The sequence below is a fragment of the Scardinius erythrophthalmus genome (assembly GCF_964197995.2).
Source record: "Scardinius erythrophthalmus genome assembly, chromosome: 12".
Lineage (NCBI taxonomy): Eukaryota > Metazoa > Chordata > Actinopteri > Cypriniformes > Leuciscidae > Scardinius > Scardinius erythrophthalmus.
This window is the reverse complement of record NC_138232.1, coordinates 11023957-11051300: the sequence shown is the minus strand read 5'-3', so window position 1 is coordinate 11051300 and position 27344 is coordinate 11023957. Positions and strand designations below refer to the sequence as shown.

Here is a 27344-nt window from a genome sequence, read left to right as displayed (position 1 = left end):
ACAAATATTCAAAATGTTAATAAAACACTGACCCGAGACTAAATCTATGTTCAAGTTCAATTTGTTTCATAATTGTATTTATTTTGAAGCACTTTTAACTTGTTTAAACTGTTTACAGGATGTTGATGGGGTTTTGATTCATCCCAGTGATTCGAATCTTTTGAATCACCTTCAACAAAAAATATTCGTTCGGTGCTCTTTTTGCAGGTTATGATGGTTATGATTATGATCAATTCAATGAACCATTTACTCGATTCGTTAACACCGAGTCGATAAAAATGTGTCTTTCAACAACACCTCTAATATGGACCTGACCAATGCTTGAATGTGAGCCTTCTATAATTAAGAGCTGAACAATTTTGTGTGTCCTGCTGTCAACAAATATATATTTTTAATTATGTGTCCATAGAAGGGGGCGCAATGGTTGCCAGAGAAACGCTAATTTCGGCCGCACAGAAGTTATTGTGTCCTCGTAAGAAACGTTTATCTCCGTCTACTTGTCTTGACGTTACTGTTCAAATAATGGCTGTGGATCTGGGAGTCAAACCTGCGCTGTTGTACGACAGTAACGCAGCATCTCCAGAACAGCTTCACCTGTACCTCAATTCACTGCAGGAGTCTGGAGTTGTAACCAATTCACTACGGATACTGTCCATTGATGACAACACATTCATTTTTAACCCTGCCACTGTTCAGTCCCACCTGGATGAACTACTCAAAAGCAAAAGTCTCCTTCTGATTGACGTATGTCCCTCAAGAAAGCAACCCGTCTTGGCTGGCTTGGAAAAGAGAACTGAGGATATGATCAAAAGTCTTTCAGGAGTCTTCATGAATGAGATAGACTCCTCTGTGATTCTGATGGGAGAGGAGTTGTATAGTGACTGGAACTTGTGTACTCTCTTTGGAATCCTGTTAGGTTATCCAGCTTCCTACTGGTTTGACCAAACTAAGGGATTTGGGAATTGTCTTTGTATGACACCACTGGTGGTGTGCACTGTTTGGATCACATGGCAAATACATGACATAAATCATCGCTGTTGTCTTTATTCATTTAGTGTTCCTGAGGAGCTGTGGTCAGAAGTACAAAGTCATATGCAATGGTGGATGGATCATTTGAGAGAGAGATTTAACAAACAGACAGTTCTGACTGATCTCTGCTTTTCTAGGGATGCCGTCACTTTGCCCTCTGTGACCCTTTGAATAAACCTGATTTGTTTCTTTTTATTATTGTCATTTTGTCAATTGTAAATATGTATTTTATCAGAAACATTACATTCATGTTTTATTCGTTTAATTTCTTTTTCCATGCACCACATATTTTCAGTATAATTTCTGTTTCAGTAGATTTCGTACCAAACAACATATAATAATGTGTGCATTGTGTTGGTAACAATAAAATAAGGCAGTGGATCTCAACCTTTCTGACTCCAAAGCCATTTTGTTCAAAACAATATATATATAGTTTTCAATGGAGCTGATTTATATTTCTGTTTTAATAAAATAAAAAATATCAGTTTAATGTTTGAATCTTTATTTTTACCCTCAGTTTCACAGAGTCCCGGACTAAAATGCATGTTTGACTGAAAGCATCTTGCACTGATATATCTTAAAATATGTCAGTGTCATTGTTTTGTCTCAAGATGCACACCAGTCATGTTTTTTTTTCTAAGGCACTATTTAAATACCCTAACTGAACTGAAGGGGTGGATTGGAATCCACTGCTGCTTCAATGTATATGTAATGAGTGATTATCATCAAGGTATTAATCAATATTTTTCCTTCTATATATCACATGAGTTGAATGACTTCTCTGGAGATTTAATTTTTGTTATTGAAGTTACCAGTGTGATTACTGAAATGTTATTTTCATGTATTCTTTTTAATGTCAGTATTTGATATTTGAATGTAGTAACATTGCTCGCTCATTTAATCCGGCTTCCAGAAATGAAATAGGGAGATGTTTTGTGTTTGAGAAAGGTCTTAAACGTGTTAAAACACATAGGGGTCATTGAAGTCTATAGTTTAAGGGACCATTTCTCAGTTAAAGCCTTACTTTCCAATTAGACTAAAGTGTCCTCTCCTGAGAGAAAGAACTTATCTTGATGTTTTGAGAGGACTCTCCTGTTTATAGTTAGAGCCTGGCCAAATCCAACCTTGAGACACAATCCAAAAGCTGTGTCGGTGTGTGTGTGTGTTAGTCTTCTTGCTTACAGGTTAAGGAACCACTGGCATTGTTGGAGATTGAGTTGTTGTTCGAGACATGCTGGCATCCAGCAACCCAAATCTGCGACCTGGAAGGTCACGACGTGCCTAACTTCAGGGTCTGAGTGTCAGCTGCATAATCTATGGAGATATGCTTCAGTCTATCTGTATATGTGTGGAAAATTACTATGCTTATGAATTTCTTAGCCAATCAGAATCATTCAGCCTGTAAGCAATGACGTAGCTTAGACCTTGGAAATGGTATAACTGCTGTGATCTTTCTAACTGTAAGGGGGGCGGCCTACGAACTCCTGTGTGAGTCTTGAAGCTGACTTCTGCTGATGAAACTATCTTCAGTAAAACTTTTCTTCAATTTATTATAATCCGGGTCTTCTTTCAAACATCTGGTCCTTGGGTCCTAAACTGTTAATCCCTTACAGAACTAAGGCCTAATCCTGGCTCAGTCTAAGTCCTGTCTGTCAAACTGGGCCATAGGTTTTTTTTTTTTTTTACATTTTTTCAATTTATGGGGGCCTCCCTGGAAGTTTGCTGAGGCCCCCTAGTGGGCTTCAGACCCTTGGTCGAGTACAACTGGATACAGGTACTAAAAACTATCAGTGCTAATATACAGTACACACAGTAATATATAAAAAAGTAAAAAATAAATAAATGTCCTTTTCAAATTCAAACTTATCTGCATACACACAGTATACTATATACACTACTATACCAAATCTCAACTGCTTGATTGTTTATATCATCATAAATTGTAAACTATATTATTGCACAGCTTTAATCTGCAGAATGTGACGATAGGCATGAAGATATTAAGATATTATAAACCTTCACATTATCGTTTTGAAATGTGTTTTGTGAAAAGTGCTATAATATAATTGGTTTGATTTGAGGTTTATTGTCAGGCAAAACAAATGATTAACATTTTAAAAACATCCTGATACATTCACTTATATTCATTTATATAATCAAAATATATAAATAATAGTGATTAATATATTTAACAAAACTACCATTATTAAATAAAAACAAAAAGTTGTATCCATATAGCTCATTTAGAATGTCATCATTACCATTAATGTTTCCCACATTGATTCTTGAGGAGCTGGGTAACTTTTCAGAGTACATTCTATATGGGAAATGCAGATGTCCCTATAAACCCAGTTTATAATTTTAAAGATATCATTTAAACAACTCATTTGTACTGATGCTTTATTCTGTATTGCACTTTAAACTAGCTAACTAACCAAGAATGTGTGAATATGTTAAATTTTGTCATTTGAGGTAGAGATCTGTTGTATTATGCAAGCAGCCTAGAACCAAACCAAAACTATGTTCCAGTAATCTTGTGATGAGCTGTGGATGGAGCGTTGAGGTTCAGAAGAGCTTCAAGGAAGAGTCTGTTTCTCAGTTGAGTTGAATGGCAGGCAGCACTTCTCCACAACGAGCACTCACCCTGATGTCAGTGAGATGGTCAGCTCTTGTAGGTCCTATATTCACCATCGCTATTGGAAGTTTTCTTTCACTAGCGGCGAGTAGAAAGCGATACCCAGAAAAAACCTGAAAAAGGAAACCAGATACCTCCACTTTCCCAAAAGTCAAGGAAGAGAAAAGTATTTGCCTTATCTATAGGTCAGGGATACTCATTAACTAGGTCAAACTCTTGTCAAACACACCTGAACCAACTACTTCTTCATTTGTTTATTTGAAAATTTCAACAAGGTGCACTGGAGTAGGTTTGGAACTAGTAGTGGGGATCATTGTTATTTTAGTATCACTGAGATGCTATTATAGTTTTTTATTAACATTTTGAATTAGCTTTCATTTATATAGTTTCCATTTTAATTTTATTTTAAAGTTTTTGTCATTTAAGCATTTAGCAGATCCAAAGCAACTCGCAAAAGAGGAACAAAATCAACTTGTCAAGCAGTTTAGCCAACAATATTTTTAATATACAATGTAAAGTTTATTGGACAACTAGATTAGGAAGGAAGCTAGAGAAGAGGTAAAATGCAAAGACAAATAAGGATTTAGTGTGTGTGTGTGTAAGTGCATTCATTTAAGGGCATGGGGTGGTTCAGTGACCCCATTTTTGTCATTTTTTTATTATTTTTCTTTATTTTTTAATATGTCTGTATATTAACATGCCAGTTTATTATTTTTTATTTAAGTTTTAGTTATTTTAGTAAATCAAGTCAAACTAAATTGTGAAAAAGATTATAGATATTTATATATTTTTTACATTTATTTTATTTGAGTTAATGTTTATTTTATTTCATGTAATGTAAATGTACATTTTTATAGTTTTAGTTTACTATTATAATCCTGGGGGTTTCACTCTAGTGAGTAGGAATGAGTAACCCTGTTCTAGGTGCATAGTCATTTTTTTGATATTGATGAAACATTACTCACCTGAAGAGAAGATCCAGCCACAAGCACGGCATCAGACTCAGCCAGCTTGTTATACACAAAGTGAACTGTAGTCCGGTTCACTACATCACCAAAGAAGGTCACCTCAGGTTTGAGTACACCGCCACAGGCATCACATGCAGGCACTCTGAAGTTCAACACCTGCTCATCCTCCAGAAACACATCTCCATCTGGGGCCACAGCACCTGCACTTGCTTCCCAGCCAGGGTTCAGAGCTACAAAACGCTTCTGAAGCTCGGCACGTGGAGTCAGTTGGCCGCAGTCCAAACATACAACCCTAGGCGAAACATAAATTTGCAAGAACATATAGCTTTTTTCCTCATAAACTTCCTCATAAATTTTTTAAAGGTTTCGGGATCAAACGACAACAATTCAATCAATTCCTGATGAAAAAAATAAATAAATAAATCAAGTCCCACCCTACACTTTTTCTTGTTTGAGAAGCTGTTTTACTCGGATATATGTCATAATAGACTATTGCAACTTCTGTTTCATGCTGACTTTAAGCGTATGCTGTGCTCTAATCAATTTGACTACACTGACACTATAGGATATCAAAAAACTAAACTAAACTAGTTCTAAACTAGAACTAAATTGGTTTCATAATTTATTCATTTTAATTAATTTTACACAGTTAACCAACACTGAACTGACTTGAGCTCTTTCATGGTTTACATCATATCTCACTAATTGACAATTATTTATTTCTATTCACAACTTCAAATCTTCCATTTCTCCTCTCACTCAAGGTGTTCCTCAGGGTTCCGTTCTTGGCCCAATACTATTCAACATATACAACATCACATTATGCCTGTATTACCTTCAGCCTGGGAAAGGTGCTTTATAAATAAAACATTATCAATGTATTTATTGAGCTGAATAATATTTTATTTTATAGCTGCTTTACAGCAGAATTTCAATTAGTCTAATATTTGATGAAGTTTGCATCACTGATTTAGTTATTTTCTTATTTATTACTGTGAAGCTGCTTTGAAGCAATCTGCATTGTAGAAATCGTTAGAGAAATAAAGGTGACTTGACGGTTTGTGTAGATCTAGTTACCTGTGTGTAGATCCATGAAGTTCGGTAAGTCTCTGTTGTCCAGCCTTTAAGTGTAAGGCATCTACATTCTGAGTGACAAGCCAGTGCAATTTTCCCTTTTCCTCCCAGTCCCGTAATGCTAAATGTGCTGAATTAGGCTGGTGTGAAGAGAACTGCGGCCACCCCATGTAGTTCCGTGCCCAGTATCGCTGCCTCGATTTTGCACTGCGCACAAACTCTGAGTGCTGCATAGGCCGCCTGTTAGTCCGTGCATACAGTCCCACACCCTCTGATCTGTAGTCTGGAATTCCAGATTCAGTGGACAGTCCGGCACCGCTGATTACAAACAGCCGCGAAGACTGTAACACAAAGGCCTGGAGTTGTTCCAAAGCACTGGAGTCAATCGAGCCACTAGCAGGAACAAATCGTTGTACACTAGCTTGTATTGTAGAAGCACATCTTCCCACTGCCACATGTGGAGGCAGGGATCTCCATGGCAACAGCATCTACAGACCTGTTCATAAACCGCAGATAAAAACAACAGCTCTTTATCAACAACACAATAATTCTGCACAATAGTTTGTCAACCATTCAATCAATTTCACCATTAAATGTTATGGTCTGACTCTGAAATATAGAATATGTTCTAATTAAGTGGTGCATATATATATATATATATATATATATATATATATATATATATATATATATATATATATATATATATATATATGCTTTAAAAATTACATATAATGCTTCCATTACTGGAGCAAAGATTGGTCTGTAAATTAACAGTAGCCTAATAGTTGACTATGAAACTTAAAGTGCACGGCCTTAAAAGTGTATGGAATTAATTCATCATTATAACATTTCTGAACATATTGTCCATTGAATTCAATGGTTTTCGACTATAAAGTAAATTATTTCGTTATTAACGTAACGATTAAAATATAGCCAAATCAGGAAAATCACAGATTTTGTTACGTCTAAGGCTGTTTGTTTTGAGTAAAACTTGAAAAAGTAGGTGGAATGTATGTGACCAACTCGTTGTATAACACTTAACGTTACTTGATTTAAATGTCAAGTAAGCTAGGACAATAATAAACATGGAATGACATTATGCCACGTGCGAATCTATATTTTTAACACATATTTCAGATGTACAACTAATTTAATTTAATAACGTACCTGTATTAATAAAATCCTCAGCACCAAAAGTCTTCTATTTCGTAAACATTAGTACAGTAGCTGCAGCGGTCGTCAAAAAAGAACTTCCGTGTTGTTACACAAGTGCATTATGGTAAATGTGGTTTAGTGAACGTCCTCGCTTTTTGGCACGCTGAAATATCTCCATCTGTGTTCTTTGATGAAATTGATAAACTCTAGTATGCACTCACAGATATAAAATAGATCTTCAAAGAGTATTTTATTGTATGTCAGGAATGATACAAAAGAAATCATATATGACCCATGCTTCTTTTTAACATTGTCATAAATGCCATTTCATCTAGGTTGTTTAGAATATGCTGCACACATCTTGATTGCAGAATTGTAAGATTTCTGTAAAAAAATTAAAAAAAATAAAGTGCAATTAAAATATCCATGAAAAATTATTGAAATAAGAGACATTTTACCTATGTGCATTTTTATAAAATCAAACTCTTTTAAAAATCAGGTGATTGTAATATTATAACAAATAATTGGTATGCAATGCATAAAATAATAATGTTTTTTTTTTCTTACTTGAGTGTGTGCAGTTAAAGATGCTTTCAGTCTGTGAATAGAACTCGTCTCCCAGAATGGTGCGATAGTCCACGTGACTTGTGTGAACGAGGCACTTTGTGGCATCTTTAAAGAGCAGGTCACTCTCTCCATACTGCTGAGACTCAAACAGGTGGAACCCAGTATCTGGACGAGCTGCTATGGTTTCCTATAGCGCAAAAACACATCAGTATTCGGATTCTAAAAGACTCCCAAATCAATCAGATGATTATAATTTCAGTGTGCAGACCTGCGACTTCATCAAGAGGTCATAAATGCGAGCTGTAAGAACAGGACGTGTCATAACAATATTTGGAGGGACTGCCCCTAAGTTACAGGTCTTCCATTCTGTCAGAGGAGCCCGACTGCCATCGCTGCAAAGCAGCTCAAAGTCCAAAGGGAGCCAACCCTCAGCCCAGCCACTGGTGTTTAGACCTGTCCATCAAACATATCACACATTAATATCAATGAGATTCATCCCGATGACATTTCTCAATGTTTACATCTTACGTTCAATGTTGCTCTCCAGATTGTGGTGTTCCATAAAGGCCACATCTCCAAAACTCTTCCCACTGGGGTCTCCAACCAAGCATCTGGAGTAAAAGACATGTTGAAGCCTGCAAAGCTGTATGGTTGCACTAGAATACACTAGCAATGGGTGATCAGACATATTTTCCTGTACATGATTTTATTCAAACTGTTCCTCACCTTAATGCACCCATATTGCCATAGTAACGCTCATTATGGTTGTCAGCACACCGTTTGGTGGCAGCTTCTTCAGTCCCACCCATACACACTTTACACAGATTGCCTTGACCTCCTGGCAAACAACCTTTCCAAAACACCTCAGCATATACTGAAAACAGAGAGTAACATTAAATAGGACCTATTACGCTTTTTTACATTTTCAACCTTTTTAGTGTGTAATTTGAGCACAAAGTCCACTCCGAAGGGAGTTATCCTCTGTATCAGTGAGCACTGTTTCTGAACTCCCTGAAATTACTAGATTGTAGTCTTGAGATTTCTTCCGGGAAAGTACACACCACAATTTTCCTAATTTAAATAATTCCTGCTCAGGGCACTGATCCAGCTGGCCAATCAGAGCACATTGCTCTTTCAGAAAGAGGTGCTTCCTAGAGAGAGGAACTAAACAGAGCGTTACTGAAAGTCTGAGAAGAGAGGTGCTGCAACAATATAAAACATGTGGAAAATAATAAATGTGTTTTTTGTACATACAAGTACAAGACCCCAAAAATCAAAAGACTTTGTAAAAGGGCATAATATGTCCTCTTTAAATGTAAGTAACTAAAATATTATATTTGAACGGTTTGATAAAGATACCATGCAATAGAAAGGAAAATGTAGTACCATTATTCGGCTCACATGGGGCGCTGCTGTTGTGCTCTGTGCTAAGCATGTGTCTTACAGGTAAAACCCAGCCAGCAGGGCTGTACATGTGACCGTGGCAAGAGCGTCTACCGCCCAGGCTTCCAAAATATAAACTCCGGCTTGTCCGACGAACAACTGCCACACCATACACTGATGGTAATTCTGAAGAGACAAATATATTTTATAAAGACACAATAATAGGGATGTATCATTAATGTTAAGCTTGTTTTATTTCTTATTACCATCACTTTCAAAATGGCCGCCTGCTCCTTCAGGAATCTCACATTTCTCTCCTAAATTTCAAATGAACCAACAAAGAGAAAAACAAATCAGGGTGAGATGAACTTGAAGACATGAGTGAGTATGAATTTGGATGTTTTACATACCATAATATTCAGTCACCACAGGGACAAGGCCACATTTCCCAGCTATGAAAGCATGAGTGGCATCCAGAGAAACAGCATCCACCTCATCCCTCTGTGAAAATGAACAATTGATTCTGTTTTAGGCACTGATACTGAGACAATCGCCAATGTTGGTATAGATATCGAACACTAAAACTATTTAAAAAAACATTTTCTTTAATTGAATTAAATGTGAAATAAAATAAAATAGAAATATTAGATGAAAAACTACTGAAATTAGGAAATGTTGCCTTGGCAAGTAGCTGAAATAAAATAGGTTTGAGTATAAGACCTAAAATAACTAAAACTGAAATATTGTTTTTAAAGCTAAATAGAAATATATATAAAAAAATGAAAAATGAGCTCATTGCAAAAATAAAACAAATGAAAATCAAAATATATACTATAATAATAATACTAGTAAAATAACACTGAAAAATCACTTACAGAAACAAATTTACATATATCTGCAAATGAGGGGTAAACTCAGAAAATGTACAGGCCATAAATATTTTTGGTGATGAAACTGTATTCTGCAATATTTTGTATCTAAAATAAATGAATATAGATAAAATGAAGTTTGTTATAGATATTTGTTTAAACATAAATCACAACTGCTGAAAAATTGTCTTACTAGACCTTGATCTTCTCAATGCAGTCACTCATAGACGAGGCTTTTACACACACCAGAGGATCGGATTTTATGTTAAGAGCCCACTGCTCGCATTTCTTCTGTTCAGCATGACTTATACAGCACCACCTCACCACACTGTCCTCCAGCGAGCTACCTAACCACACACATGCACAAATTAAAGTCTAAGCTTATCATTTCCAAGATTACATGGTACAGAGGGGAAGCAATCTTTCACCTTCATGTCCAAGGCCCTTGAGCAAGGCCACATAGTCCAGTCCAAGAACCTGGCTCATATCCATGTCTTCCATCAGAACTAATAATTTCTCAGTCACATCTTTGAAGAGAAGGTCACTCCAACCATAGCTTGCTGATTCAAACAGCTGGAAGCGCTGACGTTCCCTTCCCCTCCAACCAAACGACATCTTCAAAAGAAAACCAAGAAGCAAAGCTTTTTTTCTCTCTCATAAGATATCGAAATCCTATCAGCCAAGATAATAATAACATTATTAAGGAACATCGCCAGGAACCTGAGGTCAACTTGACACTGGCAGGACCAGCAATCTGTTAAAGGGATAGTTCACCCAAAATTGAACTCATAGGGACAATCATTTAAGTATCTTCTTTTATATTGCATACATATTTGGAATGACATGAGGATGAGTAAATGATAACAGAATTTTCATTTTGTACCCATTTAAGATGTACTACAAGCCTCTGGGTTTGTGTCAGGTTTGAGTTTGTAGTTACTGAACTTACTTATGTTTTAATTTTACCATTATGTGTCCTGCATACATTACACTTTGCATCTCTTTGCCAGGGGTGTCCAATCCTGCTCCTGGAGGGCCACTGTCCTGCAAAGTTTAGCTCCAACCCCAATTAAACACACCTGAACCAGCTAATCAAGGTCTTAATAGGCATGCTTGAAACTTCCAGCAAGTTGGAGCTAAACTCTGCAGGACAGTGCTCAGCAAATAAATAAGGAGATTGAGACATTTCTGGTTTGTTATTAAAACTTTACAGTACAGGATGGTCGGATCAGACAATTTTTATGTCAGTTTTAGCCTTCAACACAAAGAATACCTGGGCAGCGACCAAGAACTTCCGGGCAATTTTACGCGTGTTCATTCTTGTGACCACACCCGCTCCAGGGCCTCGTCCAAGGTTACACCTTTTAAAACTGCTGAGCGGAGCATGAGTACCATCTGTACACAGCAGTCTGAACTCATCTTTCTCACTTTCTGTTGAGTAAAGCGATCAAATAGAAACAAGAAAGAGAGGTCTTCATCATATAGGATTTAATCACTAGTGCACCCATATAAGCATAAATGTTACACCATGAATGTACAATTTGTTAAAATAAAAAGTTGTGTAAGAGTTCATTGTGTTAACCATCTATGCTATCCAGAGCTGTGTGATCCACAAAGGCAACATCTCCTGCCCGTGACTGCAAACATCTGAAAGAAAAACAGTTGGACTGTAAGATCCTAAAGGTAACTTGGCAGTGACTCACTGATTCAGACGTAAATAGGATTATTTTAACCTGAGTGCTCCTTGGTTGTGGTAGAATGGTTCACTGTGAGATGTCTCACAATGGAAATTTTTCTGCCGAATGTATGACCTTTGACCTTGGCACAAGGAACAAAGGCTGGCTGCCATTGTAGTTGCTCCAGGCACACAGCTGGCATTGAAGAAAGCGCTAACCGCTGACAAAAGAGTCAAAATATGAGCACTGGGAACTCGACACAATCATACATATTTTTGAAGACTTTGTTTGGTTTGGGAGAACATGACGGAATACTCCCTAGGTTATGACCAAATTACAGAGTGACTGGAAATATACCAACAACAACAAAAATCTGGGAAATAACTTAAAACTTAATCCATTTAATCAGAATTTTCTGGATTGATCCTTTAGAGACTGTTATAAATGGTGTTGTTTAGTGTTATTTATATTCTAACATATTAGATTTTGATGTTTAAGGTTTTCATGTAATATTTACACTCACCGGCCACTTTATTAAGTACACTTGTTCAACTGCCCATTAGCGCAAATATCCAATCAGCCAATCACAAGGCAGCAAGTCAATGCATGTAGACATGGTCAAGATGATTGAAGTTCAAACTGGGCATCAGAATGGGAAAGAAAGGTGATTTAAGTAACTTTGGGCTAATGGTTAGAGAGTCAGACTGGTAACCCCAATATTGTGGGTTCGATTCTCAATACCAACAGGAAACGACTGAGGTGCCCTTGAGCAAGGCACCCAACCCCCAATCACTCCCTTTGCGCCACACCAAAAATGGCTGCCCACTACTGCACTAACTTGGATAGATTAAATGCAGAGGACAAATTCTGAGTATGGGTTATTATCATACTTGGCCTTTACATGTCACTTCACTTCAACATGGCATGGTTGTTAGTGATGAGCTGGTCTAAGTATTTCAGAAACTGCTAATCTACGATTTTCACACACAACTATCTCTAGGGTTTATAGAGAATGGTCTGATAGAAAGAGAAAACGTCCAGTGAGCGGCAGTTCTGTGGGTGAAAATGCCTTGATGTCAAAGGTCAGAGGAGAACCAGACTGGGTTGAGCTAAAAAGGCAACAGTAACTCAAATAACCACTTGTTACAACTGAGATCTGCAGAAGAGCATCCCTAAACACACAACACATCGAACCTTGATGTAGTTGGGCTACAGCAGCAGAAGACCACACCACTCCTGTCAGCCAAGAACACAAAACTGAGGCTACAGTTTGCACAGGATCACCAAAATTGGACAACAGAAGACTGGAAAAACGTTGCCTGGTTTGAGTGAGATTCTCATTTCTGTGGCAACATTCAAATGGTAGGCTCAGAATTAGGAGTAAACAACATCAAAGCATGGATCCATTCTCTCTTGTATCAAAGGTTCAGGTTGGTGTGGGGGATATATTCTTAGTTCCAACTGAGCATAGTTTATATGTCACAGCCTATGAGTATTGTTGCTGACCTTGTCCATCCCTTTATGACCACAGTGTACCCATCTTCTGATGGCTACTTCCAGCAGGACAAAATGCCATGTCAGAAAATTTGGCCTCTAAATGGCCTTCACTCAAATGGTCTCCACAGTCGCCAGATCTCAATCCAATAGAGCACCTTTGGGACTTGGTGGATGATGTCAATATGGACCAAAATCTCCGAGGAATGTTTTCAGAACCTTGTTGATTCTATGCCACAAAGAATTAAGACAGTTCTCAAGGCAAAAGGGGGTCCAACCCAGTACTAGCAAGGTGTTTCTATAAAGTGGCTGGCGAGTGTATATATTATTTTTATTTTATTTCGATTAACAATAATGAATCATTTTAATTAATGAAATATTTTGTAATAGTTTTAAATTTAGTCAACAATAACACTGCTTATATACAACTTATGATTTGCGGTTGTCTTACCCTGACTGAGGGGCTCATCCTCTCCCCAGGGCAGGAGGTTTCGAGAAAGGAGATGTCCCAAAGGGAGACTCCAACCTGCAGTCCAGCGAGCTCCACTATGACAGCTCCTACTGCCCTTCAAAGAGCGCATATTAAAAGAACTATTGTTCCTCACCACCGCAACTGCAAGAATACAGCCACCTAACAGATGGAGGAGACAAAGTGGAAAAGGAAGATGTTTACATGTTAGTGCTAGCAGAGTGTGATGCCTATGAAACTACATTAGGATTTTGTATACCATCTCTGTAGATTTCCTTTGCGACTACTGTGAGACCGAACTGTTTTACTGCAGAGTACACCTCTCCAGCATCCAGAGTCACTAGGTCAGCTTTATTATCCTGATAAAAGATAGTGGCAGAATGTAAACCATCTACTTTTATGTCTCGGGGTTGATTTTTTTTTTTTTTATTAAAATAGAGGTTATGTGGTATCATACGTCACCCACCCGTATCTTACTAATGCAGTCAGCAGTCCCATAAGCTTTCACACACGAGAGACGTGCGAAGGCTGTGACCGCTGCAGGTGGAAGGACAGCGACCAGTGCTTTAGCCAGCTCTGCACACTTTCTCTGCTCCGGCTCTGATACTGTACACCAGCGCATCTTCTTACCTGAACGCAGGTATACAGGCATACACTTACAGAACATTTCATTTCAAGATGGAAACCCTCTTAAGATTTTAAAGACCAAAGAATGCAGCAAAATGAGCTGCTTACATTAAAAGGTGTTGCAGTTAAATCAATGGGGGATATTTTTCAATATTCTGGTGAGGGGAGACTTTTGCATAGCCAACTGCAAATAGAATAGCTTTCACAGTGTTTTCAATTAACGTTTCAGTAACCACAAAGTTGCTTTTACTGAGATGATTAGAAAGCAACTTTCCGTCATGATTAGTATTAGAATTCATATTTCCAAATACATAGATTGAGAGAGATTCACAGACAAGCCATCATGTTAGGAGTTTCACAAAAATTCATAAATACAATGACATTTGCAATTTATTTGTGGCTTATAATCTATTTATTTGGAAATATGAAACTTTTGTTAAAAAAAATTCAATTATGTCATTACTTAGGCTTAAATAACTTAAAACTTAGAGGATTTAATAATTTATTATTGATTGACACAATAATATAGGTACCTCGCACGCTAATTTAATAACGCATTCTCCTAAATTGATATCACCCTGAGTAGATTAAGGTGCGTGTGCATTAATAGATAGGCTATATATATTTTTTAGCGCGGTATGTTACTGTTAATTGGGAGCAACATTTTGCAACCACTTGCTACTGAAAGTTCTGGCGGAGCAGCAGGCATTTCTGTTTACTCCCTAATCCTGAAATACGTTCAAAACTAATTATTTTGTTGCTTTTCTTAATTTTGACAAGCTCGCACTTACCCCAGCTGGTGATGGTGCACAGCAGTAGAATGACAACAATAACTCCCACTCGCTTCATCATAGTATCAGAAATCTCTTCTAGGAAAAATAAATCACAGTAACTGTCTAACGTTACATAGAGTCCTATACAGAAGTTTCAGTTGAACGGGCATTTCGCCTAGAGAAGATCTAATTGTTTTGCGCGAGTCTGAAAAAATACGTATTGGGCAAGCGGGTGTTTCCAAAGCGAATAGTTCTTATAATAAATGTGCACATATGGAAAATATTACTGGAACTCTTGTGTCACGTGGAACATTCTCGTCCAGGCATATTTTCTTGCCTGGCGTTTTATGGCATTTCCAGAAAGCGCATTTTGTTTGGCATCGTGTTAAATGTTATTAATGGTATTAAATGCTACTGGACTTGCATTGAAGCAGCAACGGAGTCCAGGTGTAGCTTACGTCCAAATGAAGATTCCAAGATAGGATTCCAACCAAACTAACAAAAGTTTGTTCCAAGAACGTTTTGCTAACTTTATTAAGTTAGCAAAACGTTATTTCTGAACGTTCTACTGTTCTCTAAACGTTCAAAATGTCTTTTTTAAAGCGTTCCTTGTTAGCTGGAGGCCAACATCATTTTAATTCAGGTAATCCATAGGATCTCAAGTTAAATAAGCAATTTCAAAACATCAAAATATGTGATTTAATGCTTTATTAAAAATGAAGTATTAACAACAGTGTATCTGAATAAATAAATAACTGAAATAAAAAATAGGTTTTAAATGGACTCAAGGACTACAAAAATACAATATTGTGTAGTATTATTACTGGGATAACAGGTTGCACAATATAGCCTTAGTCTATATTCCAAACTTGGTAGGTGTTTTTGTATTAACCATGGGCGGTAGTAATTGGCTCTGGATGGTGTTAACTCTGGCAGCATGGCACATCATGGTGGGTTTCTGCTTGTTTAATCTCAAAGATAGAGAAGAAATACGACTCTCAAGCTGCAAAGAAACATAATATTAAAAAATTACAAAAATTACTTTGAAAATTAAAATAAACAAAACCAGATGACAAATATCTACGGTCTCATCAGAGCAAAAACTAGAATATTTATAAAGATATTTTATATGCACAAAATCCATTAGACCTATGGATGTAATGACAAGCATAAAGATAATAAATGTTACATTTATTATTAATCACTATTATCAGATCTTAATAATGTCTAAAATTTTCCATATTATAACTTTCCAGTATTGCACATCATACATAAAAGCAAGGGTTTATGCAATCTGTAACATTTATATAGTGACACTCCTGACAGCTGGTTTTGAGAATTTTGATTTATGTTTACGTAAATTCTCCAAAAATATGCGTGTTAAATGTAAACCACCAGTGTCCTCTGTGCGATAGTGCAGTCTGAGGAACCAAGAGTGCTGCCTCCACTTGTTATTCGTTAATCCTTTACTGTACATATTTAAAGATGTGAATTTGTTTACCTCACTTAACTCCTTTAAGACGCTTTCTCTTTCCTCAGTTTCTCCCTCAATGCCTGTTGTAGCGAGCCAGTTACTCAAGATCTTTTGGAGCTTACGCCATGTTCTAAACACACACAAACGCAGGCTGATTTCACTATATTAGTGAAAACATCTCATTAAATGCAATGTTTTTATATGAAGGTGATGATATTTGTTATACCCCTTTTGTTCGAACACAAAATAGAAAAGCAAAACATTCCTTTCCCTAATTTAACATGAAGCCAAATACTTTCACCTCAGTCTCTGAAACATAGCAGAAACAACTATTCATTCCAAAAGCCAAGTTTGTGTGTGCTAGAATAAATAACCCACTTTAATATGTTGATTCAGTCAAACTACAGCTGGAGGGTAAATTCACTTTTTTTCAAAGACAAAAAACAGCTCCAGTCATAAAATGCATTTCCCAAAGTAGTGGTTTCAATTTTAGGAGATTTGTGACTTTTACTGCAGGATCACATCAGAAAAACAAACAAAAAATGTACAAAAATAGTATGCAAATCTACAATTATATATGTGTGTGTGTGAATGTATTTATAATTCTAACAAAATAATTAATTATAACAACTTTAACAATTAGAATAATAATTCAAAACACTGTAGATTCATCCCATTGAAAGCCCGATTAACATACTGTAACTGTTTTCTGTCTTGCTGGTATCGTTGCATTTCCAGTCTAATATCTAGTAGTTCTTTGGTGAGTTTTTCAGTTTGCTCCACATCCACAGCCTCATCTTCTTCATTCTCCTCTTCCTGCTCAGGTAATCTTTCATGCATACCTACAGCCCGAACAAAATGACAAGTGTAAATGTGTCACGGAAATGAAAACAAACAATCAAAACTCACTTGGTATATATATATATATATATATATATATATATATATATATATATATATATATATATATATATATATATATATATATAAAATTAACTTTTTTTTTATCAGTTGGAATGAATGATTCAGTGACTCAATCACACAAACTTCACTCGTTTCATTACTGGATAAATCTGCATTTTTTTAACGAATCTCTTGAATGATTCAATGACAAACCATATTTAACAGTCACTTGTCGCCACCTACTGGTGTAACAATGTAATTGATACAATCTTTTTTTATAGTGTCAAGTTACTTTCAAAATGTGATTTCCCTTATTTTGAATGCTTTCCAAATTATAAACTTTATATATATAAACTTTCATCTTAATATGAATTATTGTAACAGAAAAAAATAACACTGTGTGGTTGAAAAGAATGTTTGTGAAGCGGTTTCATGACATCTGCTTCCTCAGGCTCAGCAGCAGTGCCAATTGAGATTTGAATGCTTGCTTTGATCGTACTTGTCAAAGGTTTAAAAGTCAAATTGTTGTCATTTAGGAGTAAGATTGGGTGGGTGTTTGAATCGAGGTTGCGGTCTTTTAATGATTAATCGTGCAGCACTACTTCACATTATGAAAGATTATGGTTTTTTTACCTTGTTTTGGGAGAAGGTGGGAAGTGAAATGAGTAGAATGCAGTAGGGGCTCCTGATTCCTTAAGCTTTTTTGCTATAAAACAGAAAAAATTGGACATTCAAAATTAAGCCAAATTACAATTTTTCTAATAGGAGGCAAGATGACGAAACAAAAACAAGAATAAGTAAAAGAGTAAATAAAAACTGGCGGGGGAAAAAGATACAAAACCTATTTTTGTCCTAGCCTAAGAACAAACAAGTGTTCTTACAGCATCATGATTACCTTGCCATGTGATACTGAGACAGTAAATGAAGATGGAGGAAGAAGTAAGTCCTGGCCGGTAGCAGCAAAATATCCTGGAGGACCAGGTTTGACTGGGAGGATCCTAGGTTGTGGTACCATTGCAGGTGACTCCAATGGGTTTTGGGTCAAAGGGACTAAGGGTAACGGAGAAGGAAAGGCAGGACTTCTGGAGGACACTGAGGGAAATGCAGTCTCTCGTACAGACACCCTCTGACTACTGAAGCACCATGGAGAAAGGTAGATGCTCATTAGTATGTGAACAAAAAAATTGTGTTTGGTTATGTCACAAAGTTTGTGCGAGTACTACACCTGCTGAACTTGAAGTCATGTGGCAGAGGTTTGGCTGGAGACTGCAGCAGGTCATCTGGTCTTCTTGGTTGCAATCTAGATGCTCGAACCGACCAACTGCTGACAAAACAGGAGGATCAGATTTACTCTAGACATGGCCATCAGAATAAGTTTCAAAATCAGAATAAAATTTGAATAAAAGAAGATAAATTAGAAATAAGATGTGTCAAACTAATTATTCTTTTCCTATAAAGTAGTTCCTGTAGTTACCATAATTACACCATACATGCATGTTTCTCCATTGACGGTTCTGACCAGGGTTATTGTAGTTAAATTAAACTAAAAGCATAAAAAATTTTTGTTGTTGTTTTAAATCAAATAAACATTAACTGAAATAAAATAAAATATTTTTAGTTTAACTTGATGTACAAAAAGACAAACTAAAATTGAAATAATTTATAAAACTATACAGACATTTTAATACAACAAAAATACTAAAATTCGAACTAAAATGAAAATATAAAATAATAACTAATTCAAAATATTAATAAAAACTATAATAGTATCTGATAGATACTAAAATAATACTGGTTCTGACTAATATATACTATATTATTTTTAACAACCTCGCCCAAAAAAACTAATTCTACTAGCTACTTTAACAACTAACAAAAAATAATCTTAGGATTAACATTTGCAATAAGAATGACATTGACTCACAGGTGATTGATGATGGAATCTTTCTGCTCTGCTGCTTGGCTCCTGATTGGAGAGGCGGTAGGAATGGGGGTGTGGTCTTCTGGCAGAGAAAAAGACACACACTTTTTGGGATGGCTGACTTTGGACGGCACTGTTTTACCCTTGACAGGCTTGCACAGTGCCCGCTGCTTCCATCGAACGGCACACCGCCTTACCACGTCCTGAAGCTGACGACAGCTCTGTATTTGATGAGGATTACTTATATTAATGTGAACAAATACACACACATATACTTTATAGACTGTCAAATGAAATGCACAAATATACAGTAACTATAGAAACAGCACCTGTTCATAGCTGTGCTGGGCAATATTAGTCGAGAAAGCACTCATGTGCGCTGTGTGCGTGAGGATGTGCGTGACACCCTCTCTCAACAGTTCATCTCTGTAAAACTGAGCTGCCTCAGTCAAACGCTTCTGTTTTCTCTGACGTTCTGCGATCCACAGCCGCCACACGCAAAACACCTAAAACATATAGACCAAACTGTATGAGACTATGAATGTGCAGGAAACCTGAATTGTCAATGATAAACAGTGCAAGATCTGGCATTACTTTGGCCTGTAGGCTGAGGGACCAATGCCAAAGGGCAGTCTCAGTTTGCTCCGCCTCTCTTCTTCTGCTCTGCAGCTGTGTGTCATAATCATTCAAAATCAGACAAAAATACAATATTGAATCTTCAAAGAGACAGTAACAATCAATCATTAGTAGCTTCAGCTCAAAAAAGAAAATGATGCAATGTCAGCAGCTTGAACTACTGTACAGTAGGTGAGGTTATAAGAAAGCTTTAACACATCTATATTTAAACAAAAGACTGTACCGAGTGGACATGAAATGGATGTTGTGATCATCTTTTCTTCCCTATTGTAATGTATATCTGAGTGAAATAGCCTTCGAATATGATTGAACACTTTGCTAAATCAAAACTCACTTGTGTTCTCCAGCAGATAAAAAAGCGCTGATAAATCCTCAACCTGTGAAGCTCAAAGCTTCTTTTCTTCATTACCTAAAAAGCATACATTTGTATTTATATATACACATATACATACATATACACATATATATATATTTATATATATATATATATATATATATATATATATATATATATATATATATATATATATATATATATATATATATATATATATATATATATATATATATATATATATATATATATATATACTGTATATATAACAAATAATTAAGAATGGGACTACTTGAACTGGCACCTGATATGTTTTGTGATGGTGAATATTGCTGGTCCATGTGTTGAGGGTTCTTTTTCCCATCGTTCTGCTGTAGTGTCTGTTGGCTCTGTCATTCGCCAGTCTCTCATCTTTTACCTCCATGCTTCGCTCTCTCCATCTTCTCAAAGCCACTTGTATGCGTACTAACAGCACAAAAACAACACTGAATAATTTCATCACTGCACAGACTACTAACAGTGGTATTTATATAACCAAAGTACATTTCTCCAGGTGTATTTGAGCTTGTTTCAGGGCTTCCTGCTGTTGATGACGTTGACGATGAGCAGATACCGTTCTCTGTCGCCATGCCAGAAACACCTATTAGACATATAAAATGTAAAATATGTTGTAAAATGACAAAATTGCACTGATAAATAATAGGTGTTCATTTTGTACTTCAGTTATATAGCTAATTTTGATGTTATAAGCACCTGAGATAGAATGTTCTTTTCAGAAAAACATTTTGCTCTGTTTTCCTTTTGTCTCTCTTCCATCAGCCGTGTCATGTTTATTCTCCATAAACAGAACATTTTCCTGCAGAAACAAATAATAAAAAAGATTACATTTCTTTAAATAAACACTACAACAATTTTAGTAAATATATCATAGTACCTGACCAGATGTTGCTGATGCTCCTGGTAACGGCACTCCACATTTTTGTTTATCGATTGAGTCTGCAAATGGTACGACTACATACATGCATGTAAAAACAACAAGTTTATCATCTTCAGAGCTGCAAGCTTTGTATATACAGTAAACAAAATAAAATACACTAGTATATTACAGCAATATTTGTAGATATACTGCATACTTTGTCAACATGATATTCATACCTTCCAAGCTTCTAGAGCATGTTTGAGCAATTTGCTGTGGTGGTGTTTCTCCATTTGTGCAAGTTTCGCTCTTTTCTGTTTTTTGTGATCTACATACTGTTAAACAAGCTCATATTTACTTTAGATATAATATTTCATCTGCATCATATGATGATTAAAAAACATTGTCAGCTGTTTCCCTTAGTGAATATAGCCAGTTGTGCTACTCGTACCTGATGCCAGTCTGCCATGGCTCTTCTCAGACACCGCTGCCCATCATGACCCTGTGCCTGCTCCAAACGTCTCTGACTGATCAACAAAACACAACAAACAAAGCTGAAACTTCAAAATCAAAATACTTCATTCAGTTTATTCACCTACATTATCTGATTCACACCTGGTTTGTATGTTGGCAATGAGGTTTCTCCATTGGTTCAGGGCCTTCCGTAGAAGAGTGTGTTTGTAAAGTGAGTCAGCTGCTGCTCGTTTGAATCTCTCCTCTCTACACTGTACAGCACTGCAGGACCACTTAGACCAGGCACGGGCACAACACACATGCTCGGCATGCAACACAGCCTACAAGAAATATACTGATTACTTGGTAAAAAGAGACAACGGAAATTTTGCGGACCCAAAACTTTTAACGCCAATGTACATTCATGGTTGTCAGCATACCGTTCTTTCAGCAAGTCTCTGATCCCCTCGTACCTCCAAACTTCTCCACCATGTATAAAACGCCCAACTGCAAGTTTGTTGCCTATATAGAGGACAAAAACATTTTACAGTACAATACAACACAGACATAGATATCTACATTGTTGTATAATATCAAGGAAATGCAATTACACTGCCTCCTTGTTTATTGTAGATGCCTTTTTGCTACACATATTTAGCCAAAGTATTGAATATAATGCATTGCTTACAATTTTGTTATTTATTTTTGTTTCTAAGACATACTTATACTGTTTTGGCAGAGATGTATAGTAATTGTTAGTTATGTATGTGTGTGCCTACCCATGAAAAGGAGGAGCAGAAGTGTGTGAGTGTATGTGTGTGTGCTCAAAGACGCAAAAGACTGTGGTTCTAGTCCTAGAACCTTAAAAGGAAATCGGCCATCTTGGTCAAGATAACTGGAGTTCAAGGAGCTGAAAGCGCGGACAGCTTGCACCTGAGAGGCCTTGAGAAGGATCTTGGAAATTTTGGGAAAGTTACAATTTACACCAATCAAGAAGATTAGAACCTAACCTCGGCGGCAAACAACGGGAGTACAAAAGACTGAAAAGTTGACTGCCTCTTTGAATACTGATACGTCAGTATCCCGACACCTAGAAGCCCAGAGCTAAAGACAACAAACCCCAAGCGGAAGACAAGAAGCCCAGAGCTGACTGAAATTTAATTGATTACAAAAAACTGCCTACCAAGGCTCTGATTTATAGTGTTAAGACTTTAAATAAGAACATACCACAGAGAAGTATTCTGACCAAATTGTAAGTAATTTAAAAAGCTTATAATTTAGGCCAGACTCAACTTACTTTATCTAACCTGAAAATAATCTTAACACCTTTAACCTTATTTAGGTACACACCGCAAAAAAAAAATGCATACACTACTTAGCTACAGAAACCCACCTGTCATGCTGTTCAGCTCTTTCTTTCCGCTCTCGTTTCTCTGTGTGTTGCGCTGTGAACTCCATCCAAGTGTTTACACATCGTGGGAAGATACGACGAGCAAAGCAGGCATCCGCACGTAGTTCCAACTCCTATACATTTGTACATATACAGATTGTGTGATAAAATATTAGAAGCATTTTTAAGGCAAAAATGGTGCAGTCCATGGAACAATGAAAAAAGCACAGTCCATTAATAATTGCAGTGGCCTATGATAAGACCTATGACCTAAAATAATAAGAGAGTGTCAGAAAGTGTGGTGGCTACCTGCATTTGTATGTGCTCTTTAAGACGTTTTCTCCAACGATCAAGGCAAAATCTCAGCACAGAGAACCTATTGATTAATAACAACCCTTTAAAAGCCTCACAGACAAACTCATGTTTATTAATGACCTAAAATATATAAACTCAGCAAATTAAGAAACATCCCTTTTATAGGATACTGTGTTTTAAAGATGATTTTGTTTTTGATACTTTTGATATTCACCCTCGCTTTGTTCAGGGACTCGTAATTCCATTCCTGTTTGTCAAATGTCTGTGAAATTTGTTCCGTTAATGTCTCAGTTGTTAAATCTTTTTATGATCATACAAATGTTTACACATGAGAAATTAGCTGGGAAAAAAGCAGTTGAAAGTGTGAGGATCTTTCTTTTTTTGCTGAGTATATATGGCATGCTTCAAATTAAAAAGCACAAGCAGAACTGTGAAAAAATGTAACTTATTTATGTGACTAACTTGTGATGAGTTTGTGCAACACTCATCTGGGGTTGCAGACTTCTGTCCTCAGCCTGATCCAAGCGCAACTGCCAGACTTTCCAACACCTTTCCAGCAACTACAAAACATCAGTATCCATTTCTGACAATTAAACTCGGCACAACTGCATGACGTAACATTCATAATAATTACAGATAGACTGGTAGACAAGATGTTAATAATTAGTGTTATCACGGCCTGTTTTTAGTATGGAAATTTAGTTTTCATGGTCCAATAAAGTCTTTAATTTAAAGAAAAAATTATCAAGGAAAATTATTTCCACAAATATATTACATTTAAGGACAGTTCTGTCATGTGTTGTGTATATGTTCTCTATTTGTGTTGTTCTTACAATGTGATGATGATGCTGGACACTAAGATTCTTGTTGAGACGATGAGTTTTACTGTGAGTGACGTTTAGAGTAAGGCCTTTTAAACCCAACCGCTGTGAAGAAATACAAGACCATCATAAATAAACAAGAATTAAAAAAAGAAAGCTACATAACACACAAAAAAAGCATGTTAAAACCTCTAAGAACAAGTACACCACTAACCAGAAGATAGAGTTGTCTGTGATGCATGGCAGCCTTTTCCCTTTTAGCCTTCTGTGAGCACATACTGACATCTACATAACAGATCAGGAAAACAACTGCACTACGACATGCCATAACGCTTTCATCGACATATTTAATTTCTTCTAGGAGTATAAAAGCAAATGCGAACTGTATGTTTAATGGTGTAAGCAAAGATACAGTGTCTCCAGTTGGAGAACGCCAGCCGTTGGGAGCCGTGCTGGGCCAGTTGGTCTGCTCTCTGTCCTCTGTCTTTCTCAGCCTGCCTGGATTGCAGCACATTATACCACTGACACCAAAACTTCTCCAGCACAGAGACACGCCATACATCCTGAGCAACAGCTGCAACACAGAAGACAAATTAAATGCGATTCAAGATAAACTAATGCATAAAATGATATATAAAAAGTTATATCAACAACAACAACAAAAATCCATATATAATAAAAGTTTGGGGTTTGTAAAAACATTTGAACATTTTTGAAAGAATTCTCAAGCCTGAATTTATTTGATCAAAAATAGTAATATTATTGCAATTTAAAATAACCATTTCTATTTTAATATATTTTAAAATGTGATTTATTCCGGTGATGGCAAAGCTGAATTTTCAGCATCATTAATCCAGTCTTCAGTGTCAGATGATCCTTCAGAAATCATTCTAATATGCTGATTTAGTGTTCAGGTAACATTTCTTATTATCATCAATGCTGAAAACAGTTGTGATATTTATTAGTTTTGTGGAAACTGTGAAAAAAAAATGACTTTTTCAAAAATCATTGATGAATAGAAAGTTTAAAAGAACAGTATTTATTTGAAATAAAAATATTTTGTAACACTGTTAATGTCTATATTCTCACTTTTGATAAATTAGTCATTGCTGAATAAAAGCATTAATTTCTTTTAAAATAATCGTTCCGATCCCAATATTTTGAACAGTAGTGCATATAATAAATATAAAAAAATGAATGCCACCTGTTGTCTTGTTCTTAGCCTGTCTGTTCTCTGTGTGTCTTATCCATCCATGAAGTGTATGTCTCGACAGCTGAAGACAATAGTGACGATGAGCTTTGGACTCCTTCTCTTTCAGAACACAGGCATGTTTCATCCTGCCTCTCCAGTGCAGCCATGCCTGTGAAGAACAGCCATTTTAGAGATCACTCAAACTAGACATTTATATTCACACACGCTCATACTCACTCTGCTTTGTGCAGTGTGAGCCCAGTGTCGCAAGGCAAGATCTTCCTGATGGTACGCCACATCCCTGTGCTGTAGTGCCATGTTCCACACAGTCCAAACCCACCTTTAATAACCAACACATGCACAAAAATATTTCACATTAGTATTTTACTTACAAGCCACTATATTACTTATATGCATTACTTAACTGTTACACATGCATCTTAATATCTTATATAAATTATTTGTCAAAAGTTATAATTTTTTTAAAAGAAATACTTTTGCTCAGCAAGAATGCATTAAATGAATCAAAAGTGAGTAAATAATACATCTATAATTTTACAAGTCTTCTATTCCAAATAAGTGCTGTTCTTTCGAACTTTCTATTCATCATAAAAAATCTTGAAAAAAAATGCACACTGGTTTCTACAAAAATATTAAGTAGCACAAATGTTAACAACATTAATAATAATAATACATTTTTCTTTAGTATAAAATCAGCATTTAGAATGATTTCTGAAGGATCATGTGGCATGTCATGGGTTCTGCTATCACAGGAATAAATTCTATTTTGAAATGTATTAAAATAGAAAAGTTATTTTAAATTGTAATACTTTTCCACAATATTACTGTCTTTACTGTATTTCGATCAAATAAATGCAGCACAAGTGACTAAAGCATAAAACAATAAAAATCTTACCAACCTCAAACTTTTCAAATAATGTTGTTTATCTATTAATTATCATAAAGTATTAAGTAAAATATATTGATTTATTTGTGATTGTATACTTTTTCCCTAAATGTTACTGTCATATTCAAGTCTGTCATTTATTTTACAATCAAACCCTACACCAGGATTGTAACACTGTATATTATATATCAGTCTGCTTCACTTTATATATGTGGATCTGCATTGTTGGTCTAACACCACATGATGAGAGCAATGCTCACTTCAGCACAGCGAGTCTCTCGCGCTGTACTGCTGCTTCTTGCATCCTGTGTTTCATGCGATACATGTCCAGGTACAGCTCCCAGCCATTCCACACACACCGCAGTTTGTGCTCCGTCTCTGCAGTACAAATATTCAGTTACAGCTATGTTTGTTCAACTCAAATATTAATAGAATAGCAGTCTATTTACCAAATCTGATTGCAAGTTGCAGTTTCTTCTTTTCTTCTCTCTGGACAGCAACATAATCCTGCCAGGCTTGAAATGTTTTGCTGTACAGCATATACCTACAATACGCAAAAAAGAAAAAAGACATAAATATTACAGGTGGTGATCATTGAGGTCCTAGCCCTTAAGCAAAGAGTTTTCCTCCCTGACTACAGAACAAACACTGAAGACAAAACAAAATACCCCATTGCAGTATGGGATGGGGTACACACTACCGTTCAAAAGAGAAAGAAATTAATACTTTTATTCAGCAAAAATGCATTAAATTTTTTTTTTTTTTTAAATGAAAGAAAAGATATTAATAATTTAAAAAAAGATCAGAGTCCTGCATTTCTTTTAATCGAGGTTTCCACAAAATATTAAAGGAATAGTAAAACCAAAAATGAAATTGATGTTAAATAATATCCTGGCTTTTCCCAGCTTTGTAATGGCATTGAATAGTGCCCACGTTTCTGAAGCTCCAAAAAGCGCATCCATCCATCCATCCATCATAAAAAGTAATTCATACGACTCCACTGGGTTAATAAATGCCATCTGAAACTAAGTTTTTGTAAGAAAAATATCTATATTTAAACCTTAAAAAAAAAAAAACTATAATCATTGGCTTCAGGCAATGGCCGTATGCACGTTCATGAGAGTCGAGTTCAGGCGGAAGGCTGACCTTTGACCCGATGTAGGACATATGTATGTATGGTGTAGCTTAAGCTTAGGTAAGAATAGACGCCTCTCTTGAAAACCCCATTGACTTCCATAGTATTTTTTTCCATTCTATATATGGCAATGGGGTCCATCAACTGTTTGGTTAACTATATTCTTAAAAATATCTTATTTTGTGTTCAGCAGAAGAAACAAATACAGGTTTGGAGCAAATCGAG

General features: G+C 36.2%; 4 protein-coding genes across 12 annotated transcripts in view; 1 reads left to right on the top strand and 3 right to left on the bottom strand.

Annotated features, from left to right (window-relative positions):
* Nucleotides 1-420: 420 nt before the first annotated feature.
* cUnh1orf74 (chromosome Un C1orf74 homolog) lies at nt 421-1488 on the top strand (the record flags this gene model as incomplete). The annotated part of the gene is made up of 1 exon (XM_081379919.1): nt 421-1488. The coding sequence occupies one exon, from the start codon at nt 421-423 to the stop codon at nt 1198-1200; it is 780 nt and encodes a 259-aa protein (XP_081236045.1). The 3' UTR covers nt 1201-1488.
* Nucleotides 1489-3097: 1609 nt separating this feature from the next.
* sirt4 (sirtuin 4) lies at nt 3098-7008 on the bottom strand. The gene is made up of 4 exons (XM_081379915.1): nt 6877-7008; nt 5710-6202; nt 4630-4924; nt 3098-3777 (listed from the first exon to the last, which is right to left on the bottom strand). The coding sequence occupies exons 2-4, from the start codon at nt 6192-6194 to the stop codon at nt 3625-3627; spliced, it is 933 nt and encodes a 310-aa protein (XP_081236041.1). The 5' UTR covers nt 6195-6202; nt 6877-7008; the 3' UTR covers nt 3098-3624.
* A 73-nt stretch (nt 7009-7081) lies between these two features.
* sxph (saxiphilin) lies at nt 7082-14983 on the bottom strand. Its single transcript, XM_081379876.1, has 17 exons — nt 14741-14983; nt 13789-13952; nt 13582-13681; nt 13305-13484; nt 11417-11579; nt 11266-11330; nt 10957-11114; nt 10112-10298; nt 9882-10030; nt 9225-9315; nt 9081-9131; nt 8818-9000; nt 8158-8305; nt 7960-8042; nt 7700-7884; nt 7432-7618; nt 7082-7248 (listed from the first exon to the last, which is right to left on the bottom strand). Exons 1-17 carry the CDS (start codon nt 14799-14801, stop codon nt 7205-7207), a joined length of 2199 nt encoding a protein of 732 aa, XP_081236002.1. The 5' UTR covers nt 14802-14983; the 3' UTR covers nt 7082-7204.
* A 430-nt stretch (nt 14984-15413) lies between these two features.
* sfi1 (SFI1 centrin binding protein) overlaps nt 15414-27344 on the bottom strand; it is a 16272-nt gene continuing 4341 nt past the window's right edge. Inside the window, exons 6-33 of one of the 9 annotated variants that reach the window (XM_081379855.1) lie at nt 26434-26528; nt 26245-26362; nt 25315-25417; nt 25090-25246; nt 24298-24459; nt 24100-24170; nt 23898-23990; nt 23527-23624; nt 23059-23125; nt 22753-22883; nt 21800-21881; nt 21522-21700; nt 21358-21433; nt 21146-21241; nt 20925-21001; nt 20744-20846; nt 20534-20630; nt 20295-20455; nt 19991-20065; nt 19615-19689; nt 19350-19526; nt 19024-19241; nt 18325-18420; nt 17995-18232; nt 17733-17805; nt 16894-17038; nt 16224-16326; nt 15414-15725 (exon numbers count right to left, since the gene is read on the bottom strand). In XM_081379855.1, coding sequence (XP_081235981.1) covers nt 15579-15725; nt 16224-16326; nt 16894-17038; nt 17733-17805; nt 17995-18232; nt 18325-18420; nt 19024-19241; nt 19350-19526; nt 19615-19689; nt 19991-20065; nt 20295-20455; nt 20534-20630; nt 20744-20846; nt 20925-21001; nt 21146-21241; nt 21358-21433; nt 21522-21700; nt 21800-21881; nt 22753-22883; nt 23059-23125; nt 23527-23624; nt 23898-23990; nt 24100-24170; nt 24298-24459; nt 25090-25246; nt 25315-25417; nt 26245-26362; nt 26434-26528 — 3313 coding nt within the window. In that variant the 3' untranslated portion in view covers nt 15414-15578. Of the gene's footprint in view, nt 15726-15933; nt 16327-16893; nt 17039-17732; nt 17806-17994; nt 18233-18324; nt 18424-19023; nt 19242-19349; nt 19527-19614; nt 19690-19990; nt 20066-20294; nt 20456-20533; nt 20631-20743; nt 20847-20924; nt 21002-21145; nt 21242-21357; nt 21434-21521; nt 21701-21799; nt 21882-22752; nt 22884-23058; nt 23126-23526; nt 23625-23897; nt 23991-24099; nt 24171-24297; nt 24460-25089; nt 25247-25314; nt 25418-26244; nt 26363-26433; nt 26529-27344 lie in introns of those variants that run through there. The other 8 variants (XM_081379854.1, XM_081379856.1, XM_081379858.1 and 5 more) reach the window with 8 other exon arrangements.

What these genes read in the sequence shown, in the direction of transcription:
- sxph (XM_081379876.1), bottom strand. Translation starts at nt 14,801, where the DNA reads ATGATGAAGCGAGTGGGAGTTATTGTTGTCATTCTACTGCTGTGCACC. An exon ending in CCCATGTGAGCCGAATAATG is followed by an intron (nt 8,306 to 8,817) that starts GTACTACATTTT and finishes CTCTGTTTTCAG; the next exon opens with TATATGCTGAGGTGTTTTGG. An exon ending in ACCTCTTGATGAAGTCGCAG is followed by an intron (nt 7,619 to 7,699) that starts GTCTGCACACTG and finishes TTTGCGCTATAG; the next exon opens with GAAACCATAGCAGCTCGTCC.
- sirt4 (XM_081379915.1), bottom strand. Translation starts at nt 6,194, where the DNA reads ATGCTGTTGCCATGGAGATCCCTGCCTCCACATGTGGCAGTGGGAAGA. An exon ending in CTTCATGGATCTACACACAG is followed by an intron (nt 4,925 to 5,709) that starts GTAACTAGATCT and finishes TGTTTCGCCTAG; the next exon opens with GGTTGTATGTTTGGACTGCG. An exon ending in TGGCTGGATCTTCTCTTCAG is followed by an intron (nt 3,778 to 4,629) that starts GTGAGTAATGTT and finishes TTCCTTTTTCAG; the next exon opens with GTTTTTTCTGGGTATCGCTT.